The 20,621-nt window shown below is 39.1% G+C and overlaps 1 protein-coding gene across 2 annotated transcripts in view; it reads right to left on the bottom strand.

The window, feature by feature from the left end:
- SGSM2 (small G protein signaling modulator 2) overlaps positions 1–20,621 on the bottom strand; it is a 221,293-nt gene that overhangs the window by 12,243 nt on the left and 188,429 nt on the right. The window contains exons 12-21 of one of the 2 annotated variants that reach the window (XM_072138185.1): positions 20,138–20,272; positions 16,016–16,169; positions 15,097–15,161; positions 13,376–13,521; positions 8,290–8,418; positions 6,350–6,532; positions 5,691–6,098; positions 5,475–5,599; positions 4,468–4,550; positions 2,537–2,646 (exon numbers count right to left, since the gene is read on the bottom strand). In XM_072138185.1, coding sequence (XP_071994286.1) covers positions 2,537–2,646; positions 4,468–4,550; positions 5,475–5,599; positions 5,691–6,098; positions 6,350–6,532; positions 8,290–8,418; positions 13,376–13,521; positions 15,097–15,161; positions 16,016–16,169; positions 20,138–20,272 — 1,538 coding nt within the window. The remainder of the gene's footprint in view (positions 1–2,536; positions 2,647–4,467; positions 4,551–5,474; positions 5,600–5,690; positions 6,099–6,349; positions 6,533–8,289; positions 8,419–13,375; positions 13,522–15,096; positions 15,162–16,015; positions 16,170–20,137; positions 20,273–20,621) is intronic. The other variant, XM_072138186.1, reaches the window with a different exon arrangement.

Raw genomic sequence — 20,621 nt, 5'->3', positions numbered from 1 at the left:
AATCATAAAACATAATTGTAAAAATGTTAAAAAATGATATTTTTAAGATGGTCCTCTTGCCCAAACTCCTCTATCTATACAGTGCCCGTGCCCGTGATTTGTTGCCCAAATCTCATTTCCTCTCTTCTCTATTGATAAATTCCTGACACCATTTTTAAGAGATACTATGACAGAGGAGGGCTTGCTTTACCCCATAAGCAGAACTACTACCAGGCAGTACAGTTGACATGTTGTGGATAAAGGGGGACTCCAACAATCCAACTACTGTCCTAGGGGGCTCATATGAAGCGTTGACCAACTTGGTCTACAGGGAGGGAAGGTTCATGGGTTATATTAAATATCTAATCAAGAGTTTAATCTAGCTCCTATAGCTTTCTATAGGTACCTGCAATTGCACCACGCGCTAAGGGTCCAGTTTGGGAGGGAGGAAGATTGAGTACAGTCACATGGAAGCCACTGCCAGAACCAAAGACCTTGGGAATCCTACATATACCTTATATAAGCAATCCGGACTCCGGACTCTCTTTCACATGGTTCGGAAATGCCAATCCATTCAGCATTATTGGATGGACATTAATTGCTACATTAACGAGTGTCTGTGTCTCCCAGGTGTCTGCTCTACTTTGGTGTGTCTTCTGGGCCTGGAAGGGGACATTCTTCAGGCTACATTTCAGAGGGCTCTGTTTAGACTCCTAATGTTCTATGGTAGGAAGGTTATTTTGCTGAACTGGAAGCCTCCTACTTTAGCCAAATGGATCTCGCTGATTAATGCAGAACTTACAGTTTATAAACTCATTTCCCTTTGCAGCCCAGACTGCTTCAGGTGTGGAGGAGTTATAGCTCCATCTGTGTGATGTGTGAATGGTCAGGTGAATGTGTGTTCTCCGCCTTAGAGAAGGGGTTCTCTTTGTGGGTGCAACTATCTCTCTTTTTTTGCATCACTGGCTGGTGTACTTATCCTATGTTGATATTTTGTGCTGATTGCCCATCTTCTATGATTGTAGCTTGTACTTCCCTGAGGTGTTTGCCTTTGTACACTGTTGTATTCTTGGAAAATGAAAATAAAGTCTATAAAAAATGGCAATAAATGCTTTATTATGGAAAAAACAACTAAAATGTGTACAAAATCACTGTATAGCACCATAAAAACAGTGAAAGCCGCAGAACACAAATTAAAAGTAAAAATGGGATAAACATATTCAAAAAGCCATTCATCATTGCTTATCCCACAAAAGGCAAGCCCTCACACTGTTTTTGTTCACAAAAAGTGTTTCGATCTAAATATGTATGCAGCAAAAAAATGAAAATAATAATAATAATATGTAGTTTAACAGTACAGTGAATGCTGCACCAAAACATCCAAAAAACTTGAAAAGAAGATGCAACAAAATGGAAATAGGATAGAGGAAAAAACAAAAGTAGTTGCACAATAACATTTTTGTTAAAAAAGTATATTAAATGTGCAATGTATCTAAACATACAATTAAAAAGCACCAAATTGTGTGTAGGCCTAATCATCAGCATTGTATGTAAGCTTTCCATGACACTAATCTTTATAGTGTTTATGATGAGTATTTTATTATAGCTATTATCAATGTGATGAACATAATCTGAGAAAAGTTAATTTGTTTTGCTAATGGCACTATCTTTTAGTCAGATCTGCTTATAATCATTAATGTGTGTTGTTCTCATATGTAGAATCTGAGGTAAATTTGCAGGGACAATAAATCCCTTATGCCATATCAGCTTTGCGCAAGAGAACCGTAGTAATGAAACATAATGTATTTATTGGCACAAGTTGCATCGCTAAAGAGATTATTTTCTTTTGTGTGTAAACAAATCTATTCCCCCCTCCGGTACTCCACTACCCATGTCTTAAAGAACAAATTCAACAGTATGAGAATAATATGTAATAATATATTAACCCTGTGGTAAATATGGCCAGGGGGAGGGGGCCTTATACTACTCAAATCCCCACTTCCCTCCAGCCTCGTTCTGTGTCTTATAAAGACCCCAGGATGTAATGGCAACAAATCGTTTCTCCCCGTTTACGTCACACGGAGCATTCACAGCCAAGATGGCAGCTTTGCTGTCGGCATGTAGAGGGTTAAAACACGTGATCAGTGCCAGCACTGATCGTGGGTGTTATCGGTGGGTGTTTGCTGCAAATTGCAATTGCATGGAGTGCAATTGTGGCACTGTGATGTTTCTGTACGTCCTGGTGGGGCAAGGGGTTAGAGTAGAGGTTTAACTAAGTTGCTGGAGCCTAATGAAAAATCTTAACCAGGTCCCCCAATTTGCAATATATTATTAATAGTACTCAAAACCAAATCTTGCTAAACAGAAGCACAAGTACTCTAACCATAGTGTCATAGTCCAAACTTGGTGGCCTATAGCCCAGAGGAAGGCAACAAAAAACATCCCTTCCCAGACAGTCAGAATAACTACCTGGATCAAAATGACATTAACCATATCCTTCAGAATAACAAACACTATACATTTCATTCATAAAGACAAGGGTACAGGTATAGCTCACCTGGATTAAAGATCTCATGTTTGCAAAGTGCGTGTCCATGGCCCCTCCATTTGGGAAGTTTTGACTCATTCTCTTCATCAGTTGGGTAAAACAGCTATATGCCATCAAATCTATAGAGAGAATATTTAATTATTCACTAGATTTCCATGACAATCTAGGTCACATATATCATAAGTCTGTTTGTGTTTGGCTCTGTCCGTCTTTTTTGTTGTTGGTTTTTTTGGGCTTTTCTGCTGGACAGATGTATCTTATCAGTATTTCCTTATTCATACATGTGGTATTTGTTCTTTAGTGAAAAGCTGCAATCAGTTCTAAGCCAAATTCTGGTGAGGGGAAGAAATGTGCGGCAAAATGTGCGACTTTTTAAAAAAGTTGCAGTCTTTGAAGGGAGGCTGTCTTAGGTGCAAAAAAAGTTGCAAATGAGCACATGAGCCATGAAAAGGCAAGCAAAAAGTTTGATACATGTGCCCCACTGAATGTAAAAGTAGGCAAATGTTATGAATTTTTCTACATTAATATTTCCCCAACATATTCTACATGTTCTGAAACTTTGAGAGAATTTTGCTATTTGCAATACAAAAAGGAACACAGATCAAACTTCTGGCTTGCCTATTCTTTGAGACTATTTTTTGAGACTATTCATGGTGCATGTGCCCATTTGAAACTTTTTTTTCATTGTCTACTTTTCTGTAGTGTTTCCTGTGTTTCTGCAGTGTTATTGCCTAAATCCAGATGTGAATGCTGCGACTTTAAAAAAAAAAAAAACTGCATAAAAGCTGCAAATTTTGGTGTAAATCTAGGGCTGCCCCTGACCAGGCGTATAAAATAGCTTAGAACTGATTGTGACTTTTGCTTTAAAAAGTCATAAATTCATTAAAGACCAAACTTCACATGTTTCAATAAGGAAAAAGGTCTTTTCTGTTGGTCACATGTATCTGTAGCAAAGAAGAAAAAAACAGACGGACAAAGCCAGACTTATGAAACATGTGCCCCAAAGGCTACAATATACTCCAAATCTGCAGAAAAAGGAAAGTGAAAATTCTGGACAATTCTGTTTCTTGTGACGTGATGTGAGAACTAGCCGTCTATATTTAATATCAATTTCAAATCACATGTACTACCTTAAAATAGATTTTGAGTACTAGGATATCAATGAACTATCCAAAATAAAGGTCATTAATATTTGTGGGGGTTCAACAACTGTCCCAAAATGGTTGAAGAGGTTCCAGTGTTTAAATTTAAAGGAGTTTAAATGAGTTTAAATAAAAGCAATTTTAAAGGTATGTCAATTTTCAGTAAATAATTAATATTGTTTGTGTAATGAAAAGTTCTACAATTTCCCAATATACTTTCTGTATTAATTCCTCAGTTTTCTAGATCTCTGCTTGCTATAGTTTTATTGAAAGCGTCTATGCTAACTTCCAATTGGACAGAAACCCGTCCATGGTCATGTGATATCACACAGGTGCACGGCTCGTTATAATCACAGAGAGTAATCAGAGCCGTGTGATATAACGAGCCGTGCACCTGTGTGACCATGGAAAGATTTGTATCCACTGGAAGCTTTATAAACAATGACAGCAAGCAGAGATCTAAAAAACTGTGAGGTATTGCTATAGAAAGTGTATTGGAAAATTGTATAACTTTTCATTAAACAATATCAATTATTTGCTGAAAGTGGACAATCCCTTTAACTTATTCATCCCAAGCACAACTGTAAATTGTGAATCTAAATTGGACTCAACTACAACATGATTTTGTCACCAATAAAAAAGGCATCACTGAGAAGAGAAAGCTGTATTCTCATCTGAACACCCTGGCCTCTTCACAGAAAATAAGGTTGTGAGAGTTAGATCACGCAATATCTATGCTAAATGTATGTCACCAATGTCATAGTTCTGCAAAACTACTTTAAGCATAGTCGGACTTACCATTATCTAAAACCACCATTAACGGAGCCAGCAGGTCACACATTCCTTGGACATAACCTACATCCAAGTGTTCCCACACATAACTGTATAAAAAAGATATAAGCAGCGGGATTGTTAGAAGATGAAATAGTTAGATATTTTACACATTTCCATATCAGTGTATGTAATCCATAGCTGTGAGCTGACTATGCTGCAGGAAGTACAGGCGGTCCCCTACTTAAGGACACCCGACTTACAGACAACCCATAGTTACAGACAGACCCCTCTGACCTCTGGTGAAGCTTTCTGAATGCTTTACTATAGTCCTAGACTGAAATGATCAGCTGTAAGGTGTCTGTAATAAAGCTTTATTGATAATCCTTGGTCTCATTACAGCAAAAAATGTTTACACTCCAATTGTCACTTTTTTTGTCTGGATCTACAATTATAAAATATACAGTTACATACAAATTCAACTTAAGAACAAACCTCCGGACCCTATCTTGTACGTAACCCGGGGACTGTCTGTACATGTCAATAGTTTATTCATTTTTACCAATAAGAGGTTTGTGTAAGAGAAAAAGGGACGCCAAGTGTCATTCTGTAAATCCATGAAAATACAAGTTTACCTAAATATTTCTAATTCAGATTTTACGATTTCTATTTATTTTACTACTATTATTGTATCAATAATAATTGTATTTCCACAATAGATAAAGCGATGTTGTCTTAAGGATAAGGTCCCTTTGGCCAACTTGTATTTTATAATTGTATAATCCATTTAATAATTGCATATCCATAAGAGGTAAAGGGATATTGCTTATGGATAATGTCCCTTTGGCTAACTTGTAGCTTTACCTCTATTGATAGAAATGGAAGTAGCACAACCTGAAAGAATAGAAGAGATAAGAAAAAACAAAACTGTAGTTCCTGTGCTAGTATAAAACTGTCTCCAAGGGCCAGTTGATTTTTTTTAGACAAACTTTTTTTACTTGACAAATATACAAAAATGAGCCACAATGAGATACCTGCACATGATGTTCCGAAGCTTTTCTAAATTATCCGATGTGAAATACCAGTAATTCCTATCACACCTCTGGACGTCTTTATCAATTCGATGTAAGTTTAAGGCAATAGTGTCCAACAATTCTATCTAATAGAGAGAACATAGACTTATAAATAGAGAACAACAATCCAAGCAAACTCCAAATCATGTCATAAGCAACATGTCTACCAATACTTACTGTATACGATGTAGGGCACATGGAAGAGATGTCCTCAGAATTATTTAAGTACTCCAGCTGGGAGCATAGTTGCTCTTCGCAGATAGAATCCTGCATCTTGAGAATTCCCTTGGTTTTTTGTGGTGGGCCTAAACTCATTTCTGTCCTATCAGACTCTGTGCTTGATTCATCTTCCTCAAAGCATATGCTTTGCTGATCATCGATACTAGAAAGGATCCCAGATGTCACAGAGTAATTTCGAGAAGAGGGAAGACCAGAATCTGGAGAATCAAATTCCACTGACTGCTGTGGTTCAGCCGCCACAATAGCCGATGGCGTCCCAGCTACAGTGGTGTGTGTGGACGTTTTATCAGTCCGACATTTAAGATCTCTGTCTGTCACATCTATTTCTTCTGTTGACATGAAAACCTGAGAAACACAACATTTTGATATGTTAATAATGCTAACGCTGTTTGACATCCTTCACCAGCTTCTGCTGATTGTAAGCTGTGGGTGTTCCCTCAGTGATGTAACTATTTGTAGACATTTTGAACGTCAGCGGAAAAGCAAAGCCAATGTTTACTACTCCCGCATTCAGGGGGGAGATGCTGGACAACATCTGCATAAGCATAAAGTGTGAGCATATATTATAGATAAAGAGGAATAGTCTGGTGTCTTACATCATTACTAATGGTAGAGTCCCGGTGAATCAGGCGTTGCACATGACTATCGATACTACTACCAGAGGATAACTTGGCATAAATAGCGGAGTGTGATTCCTTCTCACGCTGCTTGACTATCACTTCACATGCTTTCCATTCTGCCATCACCTTCTGGTACCTGGAAGCAATGGCTTCATCAACCTGCAGTAAAGAACAAAACAATCACTAGATTTTTTTTACCTAATAAATGCAAAAAAGTGACAGGAGCTTTTATTAAAATTATAAACATGAAAACAATTGTTGAGTGTAAGGCCTCATGTTGTTGTGTTAGGTCTCCTCACCCCTCCCCTCTCACCTAAAAGCCGAGTGACTGCACCATATTACAGCAAAATACAGGCAGTCCCCGGGTTAAGTACAAGATAGGGTCCGGAGGTTTGTTCTTAAGTTGAATTTGTATGTAAGTCGAAACTGTATATTTTATAATTGTAGATCCAGACAGAAAAAAATTTTGGCCCCAGTGACAATTGGAGTTTAAACATTTTTTGCTGTAATGGGACCAAGGATTATCAATAAAGCTTCATTACAGACACCTTACAGCTGATTATTGCAGCCTGGGACTATAGTAAAGCATTCAGAAAACTTCACCAGAGGTCAGAGGGGTCTGTCTGTAAATCGAGTGTCCTTAAGTAGGGGACCGCCTGTATAGGAAATGCCTGTGCAGCCACCAGGCTTGTTCACAGTGCAGTGAGACACTAGGGCTTATTTACTAAGGGTCCGCGGATAGCATTTTCATTGGACTTCCCGACGTTTTTGGGGATTGGATGGCTGGAGAAGGTATCTAAAAGGAAATTGTGTCACACGCGATCGGATTTTGGCACAATCGCGGCGGCTTTCATGCAACAGAAATCAGGGGGCGTGCCGTTGGATGATCCAATGGATTCGGAGTGAGCGCTGGATTTTACTTTAAAATTGTGTCGCAAGACATGCATTTACAAACACCGGGAAAAAGAAGGTGAACTCTGGCGGACCTGAGCAGGGAAGCGACACATGCAGGATATTGGGCGCACGATCTTCGTGAATTGCTCTGGGGTGCATTCTGGTCGGAACAATGCACTTAGGGTGAACTCCTTGGACAGGTAAATAAATGTGCCCCATTGGGGGTCATTTACTAAGGGCCCGATTCGCGTTTCTCCCGACGTGTTACCCTAATATTTCCGATTTGCGACGATTTTCCCTGAATTGCCCCGGGATTTTGACGCACGCGATTGGTTTGTGGCGCATCGGCGCTGGCATGCACGCGACGGAAATTGGGGGGCATGGCCGAACGGTAACCCGACGGATTCGAAAAAACCGCCGCATTTAAAAAAAAAAAATTGGTCGCACGGGCCATACTCACATGCACCATGATGAAGACGATGAACTCCGGGGCACCTCGGCGGACTTCGGCGCAGCAGCGCCACCTGGTAGACATTGGGCGCAGGACCTTCATGAATCGCCGGAAGACCCGAACGCTGGTCAGAGAAGCCGCCGCTGGAACGCGAATGGACCGGGTAAGTAAATGTGCCCCATTGTGTACTAACCACACCGTGACCGGGTGACATAGATGTTGGCCTTCATGTGGCCGCAATTTGTGCCCCCATACGTTCGTGTGAATGAGGGCTAAGTCTTAGGCAGGGCTACATATAGACTTATCATAGCATGATACATGCAATTCCTGTTCAAAATTTGCAGTCAAGACATGTATTAAATTAGTTTTCTAACAGGACACAACCTTTTCATACAGAAGGTTCTATTGGGGGACTTTATATGGACTTTATACTGAATACCGACCTGTTAGTCCATGAATTCCATGGTCATTCATCCATTTTTAATGCTACCCTATCCTTGTAAACATCCTCTACTGTAATCTGAGTCATTTATTAAGGTATATTAATTACAAAAAAAAATTAATTACTCACTCGGTCCATTTCTTTCTTAGTCATTCCAAACTTGTAATGCCCAAGTAGAAAAGGCCAAACTTCTTTGCGAATATCATGTTCCACTCCTCCATAATACACCAGCCTCAACAGCTCCAGTTCCTTGTAATTCTGTGCCAATGAACAAAAGAGCACAGATTATCCAGACAGAATTCCTGGGCACAAAACACACTATTTATATAAAGATGTTGTCAGCTGCCAAATATTTCCTGAAAAAGAAATATCTCCTACAACTAGTCTCCTGGTGGGATTCAATGATTAAAAAGATTGGAAATAATATTATACATGCATATTAATATGCAGTGAAATTACATCAGGCAGAATGAGGGGGGAAGTGCTGAGAGAGCAGAGCGAGAGACAGTGAGACAGTCTATAAAGAATTGCTTCCAGAATCGCAACAGACATGCCATTTTTTTGACTACTCTCTTACGATGTGTTGCACATATTTTACAGCGAAGCTGGCAAGTAAGACCATTGCAGTGACTCTAGTGGTCAATGTAAAAACATTTTAATATTTTTTTTAGGACAGCCACAAATAAAAAATAAATTAAGCGAAAAAATATAAATTTATAATAAAACATATCATAAAAAAATGAAAATGATTGGATGCAAAGTTTCAACAAAAATGCTAGCCATTAACATCACCTACAAAGATTGTGTCAACAAAAGATAAATCTAGAGTTTAAACTTGCTCCGGCAGTCACTTTTCATTAGAGTGCACGCTCTCAAATATAATGCAGCAAATTCATCTTGTCAGAAAAAAAAGATTAAAAAAGGTGTAAAGTGCAAAGAAGAAATTTCACATAATGATTTATGACCTGTGTACAAATGGAAAAAAAGCTACGCACACGAATTTTATCCAGGAAAAACCGTTTAGAGATTTCAAAGAAACGTTAATATGGATCCACAGAGGTTGTGTTTCTAAGAAGAAGCAGAGAGTGCTGACACGTGAACTGTCACAAACTTACCACTACAAATGGGCTAACAGAGAACACACAACAAGAGTCAGCTATAAAGGGGTCACCTAGCACGTGCAATCCCCATATCCTAGTTCAGAATCATTAGAGAATCCTCCCAATGGATAATGCACTGAAATCATTCAGAGAGAGAGAATTTAAAGATGAAACTAAATGAAAGGGGCTGCATAGTAATAATAATAATAATTCCTTAATTTATATAGCGCACACAAATTACACAGCGCTACACATAGTTTTGCAAAATCAGTCCCTGTCCCTATTGGGGCTTACAATCTAATCAATCTACCAGTATGTTTTGGAGTGTGGGAGAAAACAGGAGGACCCGGAGGAAACCCACACAAACACAGAGAGAACATACAAACTCTTTGCAGATGTTGACCCTGGGACTTGAACTCAGGCCCCCAGCGCTGCAAGGCTGTAATGCTAACCACTAAACCACTGTGCATAAGTGTGAGAAAACACTTAGGTTTCCCCCACCTAGGGGGTGTGGTTGTGTTCAGAATTAGCCAATCACATTTAAACTCATATTAATAATTTAAAGTGATTCTGATCGACCCCACTCAATCTAACAGACATATATCTTGATTTTTCTTTCTTTGTTTCATTGCAGTTCATTTTTTCACATTAATGTACACTCTGGACATAATATCACATGGTCATAAGTATTCACACTATGACACTCATATTTAACTCACATGCTGTCCATTTCCTTCTGATTCTCCTTGAGATGGTTCAACACCTTCACTGGAGTCCAGATGTGTTTAATTAAACTGATTGGACTTGTTTAGGAAAGGCAAAAACATAGCTATATAAGACCACACAGCTCACAGTGCATGTCAGAGCACATGAGAATCATGAGATCTAAGGAAATGCCCAAAGAGCTCAGAGACAGAATTGTGGCAAGGCAAACATCTGGCCATGGTTACTAAAGAATTTCTGCAGCACTCAAGATTCCTAAGAGCACAGTGGCCTCTATAATCCTTAAACGGAAGAAGTGTGGGGAAACCACAACTCTTCTCTGACCTGACTGCCCAGCCAAACTAAGCAATTGTGGGAGAAGTGCCTAGGTGAGAGGTGAAGAAGAACTCCAAAATCACTGTGGCTGAGCTTCAGAGGTGAAGTATGGAGATGGGAGAAAGTTCTACAAAGTCAACTATCACTGCAGCCTCCACCAGTCAGGGCTTTATGGTAGAGTCTGCTAAAGAAAGCCTCTCTTCAGTGGAAGACAAATGAAAACCTGAATACAGTTTGCAAAAAAAAGACACATGAAAGGCTCCCAGACTACATACACACATACATACAGCACATACACACATACATACAGCATATACTGTACAGTACATACACACATACAGCACATACACACATACAGCACATACACACATACAGCACATACACACATACTTACATCTAACTATAAATTCATATATAGGGACTTACTTGCATGTCTTGCAGACTGGCTGCTGTGCAGTGGGGAGGGTCTGTTCGGAGGCTGGCAGTGGCATCATGCCAGCGGGTGGCTGTGTCTTCTGGCTAGTAGGTGGTTGTGGGATTGTGCTGCTTACGCGCCCAGGAACCCGCAGAAGTAGCAGGCTGGCCGGGGAGGCTGCGGACGGAGCAGGGCGGCCCCAGCGGCAGGAGATAGAATAGGCTGCTGTTGGAGCTGTCGGGGTGGTCGGCGCCAAATAAAGTGGGCGGGCTGAGAGGCCGCAAATTAAGAGGCCGAGTCGGAAGGTCGCAGATGAGGTGGGTGGACAGTGGCACAGGGGCCTGTATCACTGTACACAGGGTTTCCCATCGCCCCAGCATGCAGGGAGGGATGGAGAAAATAGCCTTATAAATTTCATCTCGGCTGTTCATCTCGGGCCCCTGTGCTGTTTTACGCCACTGTTACCATTCGTGATTGGCCCAGCCAGAGCCTTGACCTAAAACCAACTGAGCATCTCTGAAGACTTGAAAATGGCTTCCACCAACGTTCACCATCTAACCTGAAGGAACTGGAGAGGATCTGCAAAGAAGAGGCCAAAGATCTCCAAATCCAGGTGTGAAAAATTATTTGTTGCATCACTCCCAAGAAGACTCATGGCTGTACTAGCTCAAAAGGACTGAATACTTATGACCATGTGATATTCAAGTTTTTCATGTTTAATAAATTAAATAATTTGTGCTGGCAATCTAACAAACTCTTCCCTCATACCCCCGCCGGATCTTTGTGCCTTGTGCCTCAGAAAAAGCTTGTCCCTTAAGTCTAGTGCTCGTCTTGTGAATTCCTGTTGTGACCCCGGTTCTGTTTCCAACTACGCTTCTTTGCTGCCTGCCCTGACCTCTTGCTTTAGCTTTGACATTGATCCTGTGCTGCCTGTCTCAACCTTCTGCCTGTTCCTGACTACGGTTCTGCCTGATGTCTCTGTGCCTCACCTTGGCCGCCACCGCAGACAAAGTCGTGCCTGTGGAGCGACCTGGTGGTACCATGCCGCAGTAAGTCCAACCCGCTGTGCAGTGGGTTCTGGTGAAAACCGGGTGCCACTTAGACTCCGCTCCCAGGTGTCTGCTTACGTCATCGTCTGCAGAGGTACATTGGGTCCACTACCCCTGAATCCCGACCGTTGTGTACTACATGTGACAACAATCTCTCATATTCTTAATATGTCTGGGGCCAGTTGTAAGATTACAAGACAGAAGCCTTTTCTTACAATAAACCCAGCTATATTTTACCAAAGTCTATATCAAATATGCATAAAATATGTGTGTAAACGTGTTTTGATCAAGGTTGAACTTTTTGACCATAAGGTATTTTTGGGAATGTATATGTGTAAAGATAAAACGATATGGGATGGTCTCATACAAATATAAGGGATCTGAAAACATTTAGAGGATCTGTTTATTTTCGAACTAACTTTCTGACCAGTAGAGATTGTCCAAAACTTGTGTGGACATTCCTATTTATTACTGTTCATTGGATTCCAAAGTGATAATGTGAACTATCAAGGAGATTTGTAAGGCTGTTTTACATCACAGTTCATAATCTAGGCTAGAAAAAAGCGTATTCACTCCTCAGCCGAGAGTAAAAATATAACTTGAGAGGATACTAAGGGTGTGGCCGCGTAGGGGGCCCCCTGAATTTGTCTATTATTTGTATAAAGATATCAGTACAGGCAGTCCCTAGGTTGCGTACAAGACAGGTTTATTCGGTTTGTTCTTAAGCAGGGGCATAACTAGGAGAATTAGGGCCCCATAGCAGACTTCAGAATGGGGCTCCCCTTCCAACTTAAAAATACACATATTACACTCATATACACAGATGCATTTCTATACCTATATACATAAACATACAGTTAGAGCAAATACACACATACATTGCCATATACAGACGTACAGCATATGTACACACTTATAGTATATGCACATACAGCATGTACACATCACACATGGTGTACATCCTCCATTCTTTAGTGTCAGGTTGGATGACAGGGCCCCCTTACATTCTGGGTCCCATAGCGGTTGCTATGGCTTCTACCACTTTAGTTACACCCCTGTTCTTAAGTGGAATTTGTTAGTCAGAACAGGTATATTTTATAAATGTAACTCCAGACAAAAAACATTTTTTGTCCCAGTGACAATTGGATTTTAAAGATTTTGTGCAGTAATGGGAACAAGGATTATCAATAAAACTTAATTACAGACACCTTACAGCTGATCATTGCAGTCTGGGACTAAAGTAACATCCAGAGAGATTCATCAGAGGCCACAGTGGCCAGAGAGGTCTGTCTGTATCTACGGGTCATCTATAAGTCAGTTGTCCTTAAGTTGGAAACGTCTGTACTATAAATGATGTTGGGGGAACTGGGCAGGTGGAGATTTTGCATTAGGTTCCAGCAGCTCAATGTTCACCTCTTTATGAGAACAGTATCACCGTTACATAGATTTGCTGTATGAATGTAAACAATAGTGTTCAATGACAGCAAACTATTATGCTCCAAAGTTTAACTTTTAGGACTCTTTTTTTCAGTGATTTAATTTTTTAATGTAAAACCTTGTATTAAAGAGTTGTTACAGAGATGTAAACATAACATGAGGTAGATCTTATTTACCTTCATGTCCTTCTGATATTTGCTCCATACTTCTTTGGTTAAACCTCCAGATGCATCCGAGGGCTTGTCAGGTGGAATAATTGAGTGATGGACGAGGGCCGACAGATGTGTCCTTACAGTGGACAAATGACGACAGTAGGCAAGCCCTGCAAGGAAGTAGCACAGGAAATAATCTAAGCGTATCATGCTAAGTTATTGTGTTAATTAATCCACTAATTAGTTCTCAATCAAACATCTTAAAAGTGAGTTTACATCTTTTGGTTAAAACCTCATCACAACTCCAGTGTAAAAATTGCATTCCGTTTTGATGCTGCTTTTCATGCAATTTTTGATTCCCTAGTTGAAACATGTTAATGAAAACCCATTGGGGCACATTTACTTACCCGGTCCCGGTATACCAACCAATGTATACATCTATCACAGTCTATGGGTATGCTGGTATACATGTTGGAATGTATGCAAGAAAGAAAAAGTGATTTGGGTTTCGGCAGCTTAGATATCTATCTTCTATCCAAGTTTTCTATGCATAGTTTTCAATATACAAGGAACATACATATTGGTGTGAGGTGAATATATTTTCACAGCAGTAGCACCCAGAGAATACTATTCAGTTTAAGTTTATCTAACAATGGTCTCGAGGGATGCTGTTTCTTGGAATCCAATAAACCATGCAATGCTCATCTGGGAAAGAGGCCAGAAAATTACTTTTATCAAAGTAAAACCCAGAAAAAAACATGCCACCATTGCCACCTATTGACTCCCTATGATACATCCTTTTAAGCATGGTTTTAAATAGTCAATTAATGTGTTGGAATTCAGATTTTTTAATTTTTTTCTTAGAAATAACAATAGCTACCTCCATAACAGCAGAACGCTTGTCCAAATCATGAGTAATATTAATTTAAGGAAGATATTCCTGATCGAGCCAATTTTTCGAGTGAGTCATTTGTTTTTTAAAGTGGAAAAGTAAGAGACATGAGAAATACAGAATTTTGTTTTCAAACGAAATCATCGAGATGTTTTTTAAGACCGTCAAACTGGTTCTGCCATATAGATGTTGTAGCGTATAGAAGCACAGCAATGATTTGCAGATATGTTTCAGAAAAGTTTAGGGGTTTTCTAAAGTTTTGTTCTTAGAAGCAATACTCACTTGCGAAACAGGTGCCTTTGTTTCATCACTCTAGGTACTCACAGTCTTTCCTACTTCTCCAGCATCCGCTTACATGACAGCTACTAAAACTGCTGTTCTCAGCAATCTTTTCTTTTCCCCTACCCGGGAAACCTAATTTGTATATTACTTACTCACTAATCTATGGCACTAGACCATTGAGGCTAGTTACTTGTTACTACTGTCATGTCAAGCTATAATTTCAAACAAGTAAGCAAGACTGGAAGTGACCACCAAAGAGATGGGGGGAAGTTATAGGTTGCTGTTGTTTTTTTTCTATTTTTATGCCAATCCCTTACTTTTGTCAATTTTTTATAATCTCAGAAAGTCTCTTAAGATTGTCCTATTTATCTCTACCTGCAACTCTCTACATCTGGTTTCCTGTTGTTCCTGTATTTCTCTAAGGCAGTAGTAGGGCAACACACTAAAGTCAAAGTAAAAACATACATCTTTCCGGAACACTAGGGAGAGCCATGTCCAAGCTTCTGCAGAATAAGCTTTCCATCATGTCTATAGAAAGATGCATGTGGAAAAAAGATAACAACTCACTTACATCCATAGAAGGCTCTGGAAACAATTTGTCTTTTCATGTTTTCACACAATAACTTAAGTGGAGTCCTGTGGAGAGAAAAATATTGCACAGTAAGGGGATTATTCACACATGATTGGACAAGATTTCAGGACAAACATTCCAAAAAAAGCGCAACATGACTATAAGGTATAAAAACACTACACAAAAAGCATTCGATTTCTGCTTATTGCCATGTGTCGACACAATGACTTTCAGCACAATTCAACAGGTTAATCTCTAGCAAGATAGGAGAGAACTGAATGAATTGTCTTAATTATTCAAGGGATTGGCCACAGTTAAAGTAAGTACAGGCGTTCCCCTGCTTAAGAACACCCGACTTACAGACGACCCCTAGTTAAAGACGGACCCCTCTGCCCACTGTGGGGCAAAAACATTTTCTTTCTGGATCTACAATGATAAAATATACAGTTTCTACTTACATACAAATTCAACTTAAGAACAAACCTATCTTCTATGTAACCCAGGGACTGTCTGTACCAGAGTAAGTAATATCGTATAATAGGGATTGGTCAATGACCTATTCTGTCTGAAGGAGTTGTGGGTCATGTGACCCACTGAGAGCTGCTTTTGGAACTTCCGGTGAAATTCCACGTCCTGCAGCACTTCTAGGAGGTCAGGGGTCTGCTCATTACTGAATGCACCTCTCCTCTCATGTGACTGGTTGGAAGGGCATGCAGATGTCCAATGCCAGTGAATAGTGGTTTTTCATTTATTGGAGCTGCTCTTACCTAAAAGTCCAAAAATGTTCAACCATTTTCTTAGAGGTGCCCAGCATAACCAGAACAAAATCTTTATTCTTAGATAGAATGATGCGATACAACTTTATTAATCCCCTGGTTTAGAGAAATAGTTTACTTAAGATACTAAGGACAAGTCTTACCTGTCGTGGACACAGGCACAGCAGCTGGACATATCATAGGGAGAGCTTCCCGTGGAGCAGGACAGACACGATGATCCCTGACTGCAATACTCATTAAGCTGCCACGGCAAGAGATTAGCACCAAATCCTTGCATTTCTATTATGTCTCCGGTGTCTGGAGAGACATATCAATCAAACAAAGGACAGGATGAATCCAATACAGATAATTTTGAGAAGAACTTCTGGTTATTGAACATGAGCTTACATTCAATAATGATGTATCTGCCATTTGTTACTGTCTTATCTCTTTGTTCAGTGAAGGAGGTGGTGACTGAGGAAAACTTGATGTGTAATTATTGGTGTGAAAATATTGGAGTTTTAGGATGAATGTAGGAGGCAATCATAAGAAAGTTAACTTGTAAACTAAGTAATACTTTTTATTAATGCACCTCCTAACTATGTACCCTAGTATATAAAAATAATAAAGGGGGATTCTTGGATTAGGATCCCCCTGCCAAAATCTGCTCTGCATAAGTGTACCCAGTGATTGTGGACCCAAATTGTTCTTGTATTACATGGATAAATGTAACCCATGTCCATTAACCCATTATTTCGACATTGCTGAATATAAATTGTAACTTTTAACATCAAAGGCCTTTCAGCTCTCCCCATGACATGAATTAAGTCACCAACATAAACCAGATCACCAAATATTTTACATCTGTAGGGGAGAAGTAAAAGCATAACTTAGAAAAAGAATCAGGCCATTGATTTCAGCGGGGGAGGAGGCCACGGAGAGAGGTTCACTTGTAGACCTCATAAGCAAATGGTAAAAAAAAATCAGCATAGTGCAGGAGGAACATGACAAAGACCATATAGGGTAAAATGTAGGTGGTTCATGCATCAAACCAGGGTGCAATGAGAAAATGTGGTTACCAGCACCATGGGCAGCAAAAGCAAAGTATAGATGGAAATAGAAGTCACCCCTTCCCCTTTGTGTTTTAAGCTCCACCACTATGGTGTAATTAGTATCTATATATATTTTCAGTGGTAGAAAAAAAAAATCTATGATTTTGGAAAACCACTATAATGAACATTCCCCATGGCAGTTATTTTTATGATAGGGGAAGGGGGTTTTGGCAGGCAGGCAAAATGAATTCACAGCAATGCAAGAACATGCCAACATTACTTAAAATAAATATATGAATAAAAACTACTAAGAAAAATGCCAAATTTTAATGAAAAAATGCTCTTCACCTTAATTCTTCAGGGAGGGAGCTGGATGGCCATAATTGTATTGCATTTTTATTCTATATCAATTAATTAGATTACTCCCGCAATCTACCACAATTGTTTGGATTAAGAGATTACCATTAATTAAGATATTTTTCACGGGTCCCAGTAAAAAAAAAAATCATAATAATAAAAAAAAAAGGAATCACATGTAAAAGATGAAATAATTTATATAAATAAAAGATTGCAAAATGAAAATTCAGAACCCCACAGAACCTAAAGATCCAGATGAAAGGTACCGGAGTCGTTGAAGAATTATAAGTGAACAGCATCCTCATTATTTTGTTCCATTCATCATTTGTTTGGATAGCTGCAAAATTGGCCACATGCAAAGGTCGAGCATGTTGCAAACACCAGCAGACAAGGGCAAGCAAACCCTGTAACAACAGTGATGTCATTATCGGGAGGCAGGACACAAAGTTTGCATCACAAATAATTCCAAGTTACTACTTGAATAGAGAAGAGGCTTTGAATTTATCATCTCTGCAATAGACTTTTTCTAAGGGTAACTGGTGTAATTTTTTATGCATGTTTAAAGCTTTGAATAAAAAATAGACCTTGGTAAAAACATGTTGCAAAGCCATACATTGGTTGGTTATATGGATATTACATGTTAAGAAAATATAATTCCTGTATCCCTCTGTACTGTAGTTTCACAGGTTGTTACACTGTCTCTCTCCTCCTGCTCTCCCAGAACTTCTCCCACTCTCTACCCGCTGTAATCTCATGGCAGCAGAGGAAATTTCACAGTGTAGCAGCCTGTGAAACAGCTCTTTTCCATCATTTTAAAAGTCCAGTCAATGAGCAAGTGTCCCTGGTATATCATTGATTCTGATGGTAGATTTTCTTTAAAGGAAAAAGTGGCACCGCTTTCACAGGCGGCATGGGTGGCACTTGGGGCTTGTAGAGGCTACTTGGTGGCCCTGAAGCTCACAGAGGCTACACCAAGTGCCAAGTGGCTTTTGCAAGTAATTTGCATATATATATAAGCTCATTGCCTGATTGCAGCATTCTAATAAATTACTAATAAATTAATAAAAGATTTGCAGGGATGAGCCAAACATGCAAAATCTACCTTAAGAACTACTTAAAAATAGTATTTAGTTTCTAGATGGTAGATTTCCTTTAAGCCCTGAGTAGTATGGTTGTTATAATAGGCAGGTCACATAGGCTCATCACATAGGAGCCTTCATAGTTATTACAATGGTGGATGTTTCTAATTTGTCAATATGCCTAATACTTCTTTCCTAGAAAATGCAGGCTTCGGATGATTCCCATTCTGTCCTAGGTTGTTGTCTTATCCTGTTGACATGCTAACATTAACCTGTATTATAGCATAATGATAATAAATAGGGATCATAACCAAACCTTTGTCCAGTTTCCAAGATCCATACATAGTGGAACTAGAGGCCCTTCTACCATGTACAACGCCCAGTTCAAATTTTCATGTTCATTGTCCTGTGTAAACATGGCACTTTGTATGGCCAGTAAAAAATCTGACTTTTCTGCAGCCATTCCCCCTGTGTTTGTTTTTATCAAATCCCAGGTAGGCCAAAGTCCTTAGTACACTTTAAAGGACATCTACCATCAGTGTCCTACTAAGAACTATACTTCTCAGGACTTCTATCATTATAACTCTATATGCCATGCGGAAATAAAGAGTTATAAAAGTTTGCTACTTCGCCGTTGCGCCGCTGCTCTGGCTAAGTCACCGAAGTTCCTCAGAGCACCTCTTCTTTTAATTTATTCACTCTCCAGTTATGATACAAGTCCTACTTGTCCACGGTGCATAGGACAGGCTTGTATCGTAACGTGAGAGGGAATAAATATATCTTGTTAGGACTACAACCTCTAGATGTATATAAAAATACTAACCATAGCTGACCAGATGGCAGCTCCATGACGGTGGATATTTTAATTGGTATCATTTTGGGGGCATTCCGTACCTATTTTGGTAACTTTCCATAACATTTTTGTGAATGGACCTGATCTGTTTATTTTTTTTTTCATATGGTGATCATCGTGCAGGTCCATAATGCTTCAGCTTTATTGTACTGATTGTTACAGACACAACGATACCAATTATGGGGGGGTTGTGCTTTATTATAATTTATTAGTTATTTATATGGAAGGGTGGTGTTCTAGGGACTTTTTCTGTATTGATTAAGTTAAATGTTTTTAACTTTATTTTTTTCTTCTAAGATATAAACTACATTTCCATTTAATGGCATGTAGTAAAACACGTAGACTCACTGTGAAATCACATGCTAAAAGTTTATTTCCAAAATTTACATTTTTTTCATTGAATTCTTTAAAAAAAAAATTTCTCGTTGTAATTGACTTAAGAATTCGGACTTGTGCCTATGGCTGAACTTTGGATCCCTGTAGTATTGGTTTTATAATATAGCATCTACAGAATTTTATGGATAGTGTATCTCCACATCTCCACATTTTACACCCAAAATCTTCAGAACTTTGTTTCACAAAGGTTTACTGGAGGTTTTGACTGATTCCAGTAATAACCAGCAGAATTCTGAATGCAACTGTGAGTAGTGATAAGTGACAACATGTATTCATAAAGCAACACAACTTATGTAGGATAATTATATATCCACTGAAATACTGTGGCATACCATTTTATTATCAATTCATTTTCCCTAAAGCTGTCAATCACCTGATATATCTTATATTTCTGTATTATTAGCAGTATTACGATAACCAGCATGGCTTTGCAAAGATACATTATGTTCTGTGTGCCCGATAATGCCACCACAATTGTCTTTTGAAAGGGAAACATTGCCTCTTCATAGCAAGATGTGGGGAGGTTTAGGAGGGAAGAAGCATAAAAACCTTTCATCATTTTAGGAGCTGTGAGGTTCCGAGAGGAGATCATGGATAGCATGGCGTGTAGCCTATCTTCTTCTTCCTCGTCATCATCAACAGAGACGGAACGACTGGCAGCTAAGTGGTGGTAGTTAATAGTGACTGTTTTAATGAAATTATGGTAAGGAAAAAAGAAGTGTGGAAAAAAAGAACACAGAGATTTAAAGGTGAATCATCTTGGCAAAATTCGTCGCTATTTTATTAACAATTACTTTCAACTGATCCTATAGCCATGGGGCCACTGTAACAGTAATATTCCATTATACAGGTGGGTTTTATCTTTCTAAATATCTTTCTAAATATGTCCTTATAAAATAGCATTGAGATTAGCTAAATGAAGAATGAAAAAATTGCTTGTGAGATTGGGACTCATTACTGGCAGCATTGGACCCATGTGTACTGTGGACATGAATCTAAGAACGTGAGTTTCACGTTCTCCGGTAAGTTTTAA

Source organism: Engystomops pustulosus, chromosome 2, assembly GCF_040894005.1.
Source record: "Engystomops pustulosus chromosome 2, aEngPut4.maternal, whole genome shotgun sequence".
NCBI lineage: Eukaryota > Metazoa > Chordata > Amphibia > Anura > Leptodactylidae > Engystomops > Engystomops pustulosus.
Note: the sequence above shows the minus strand (reverse complement) of the source record. Positions and strands in the feature narration are given on the sequence as shown.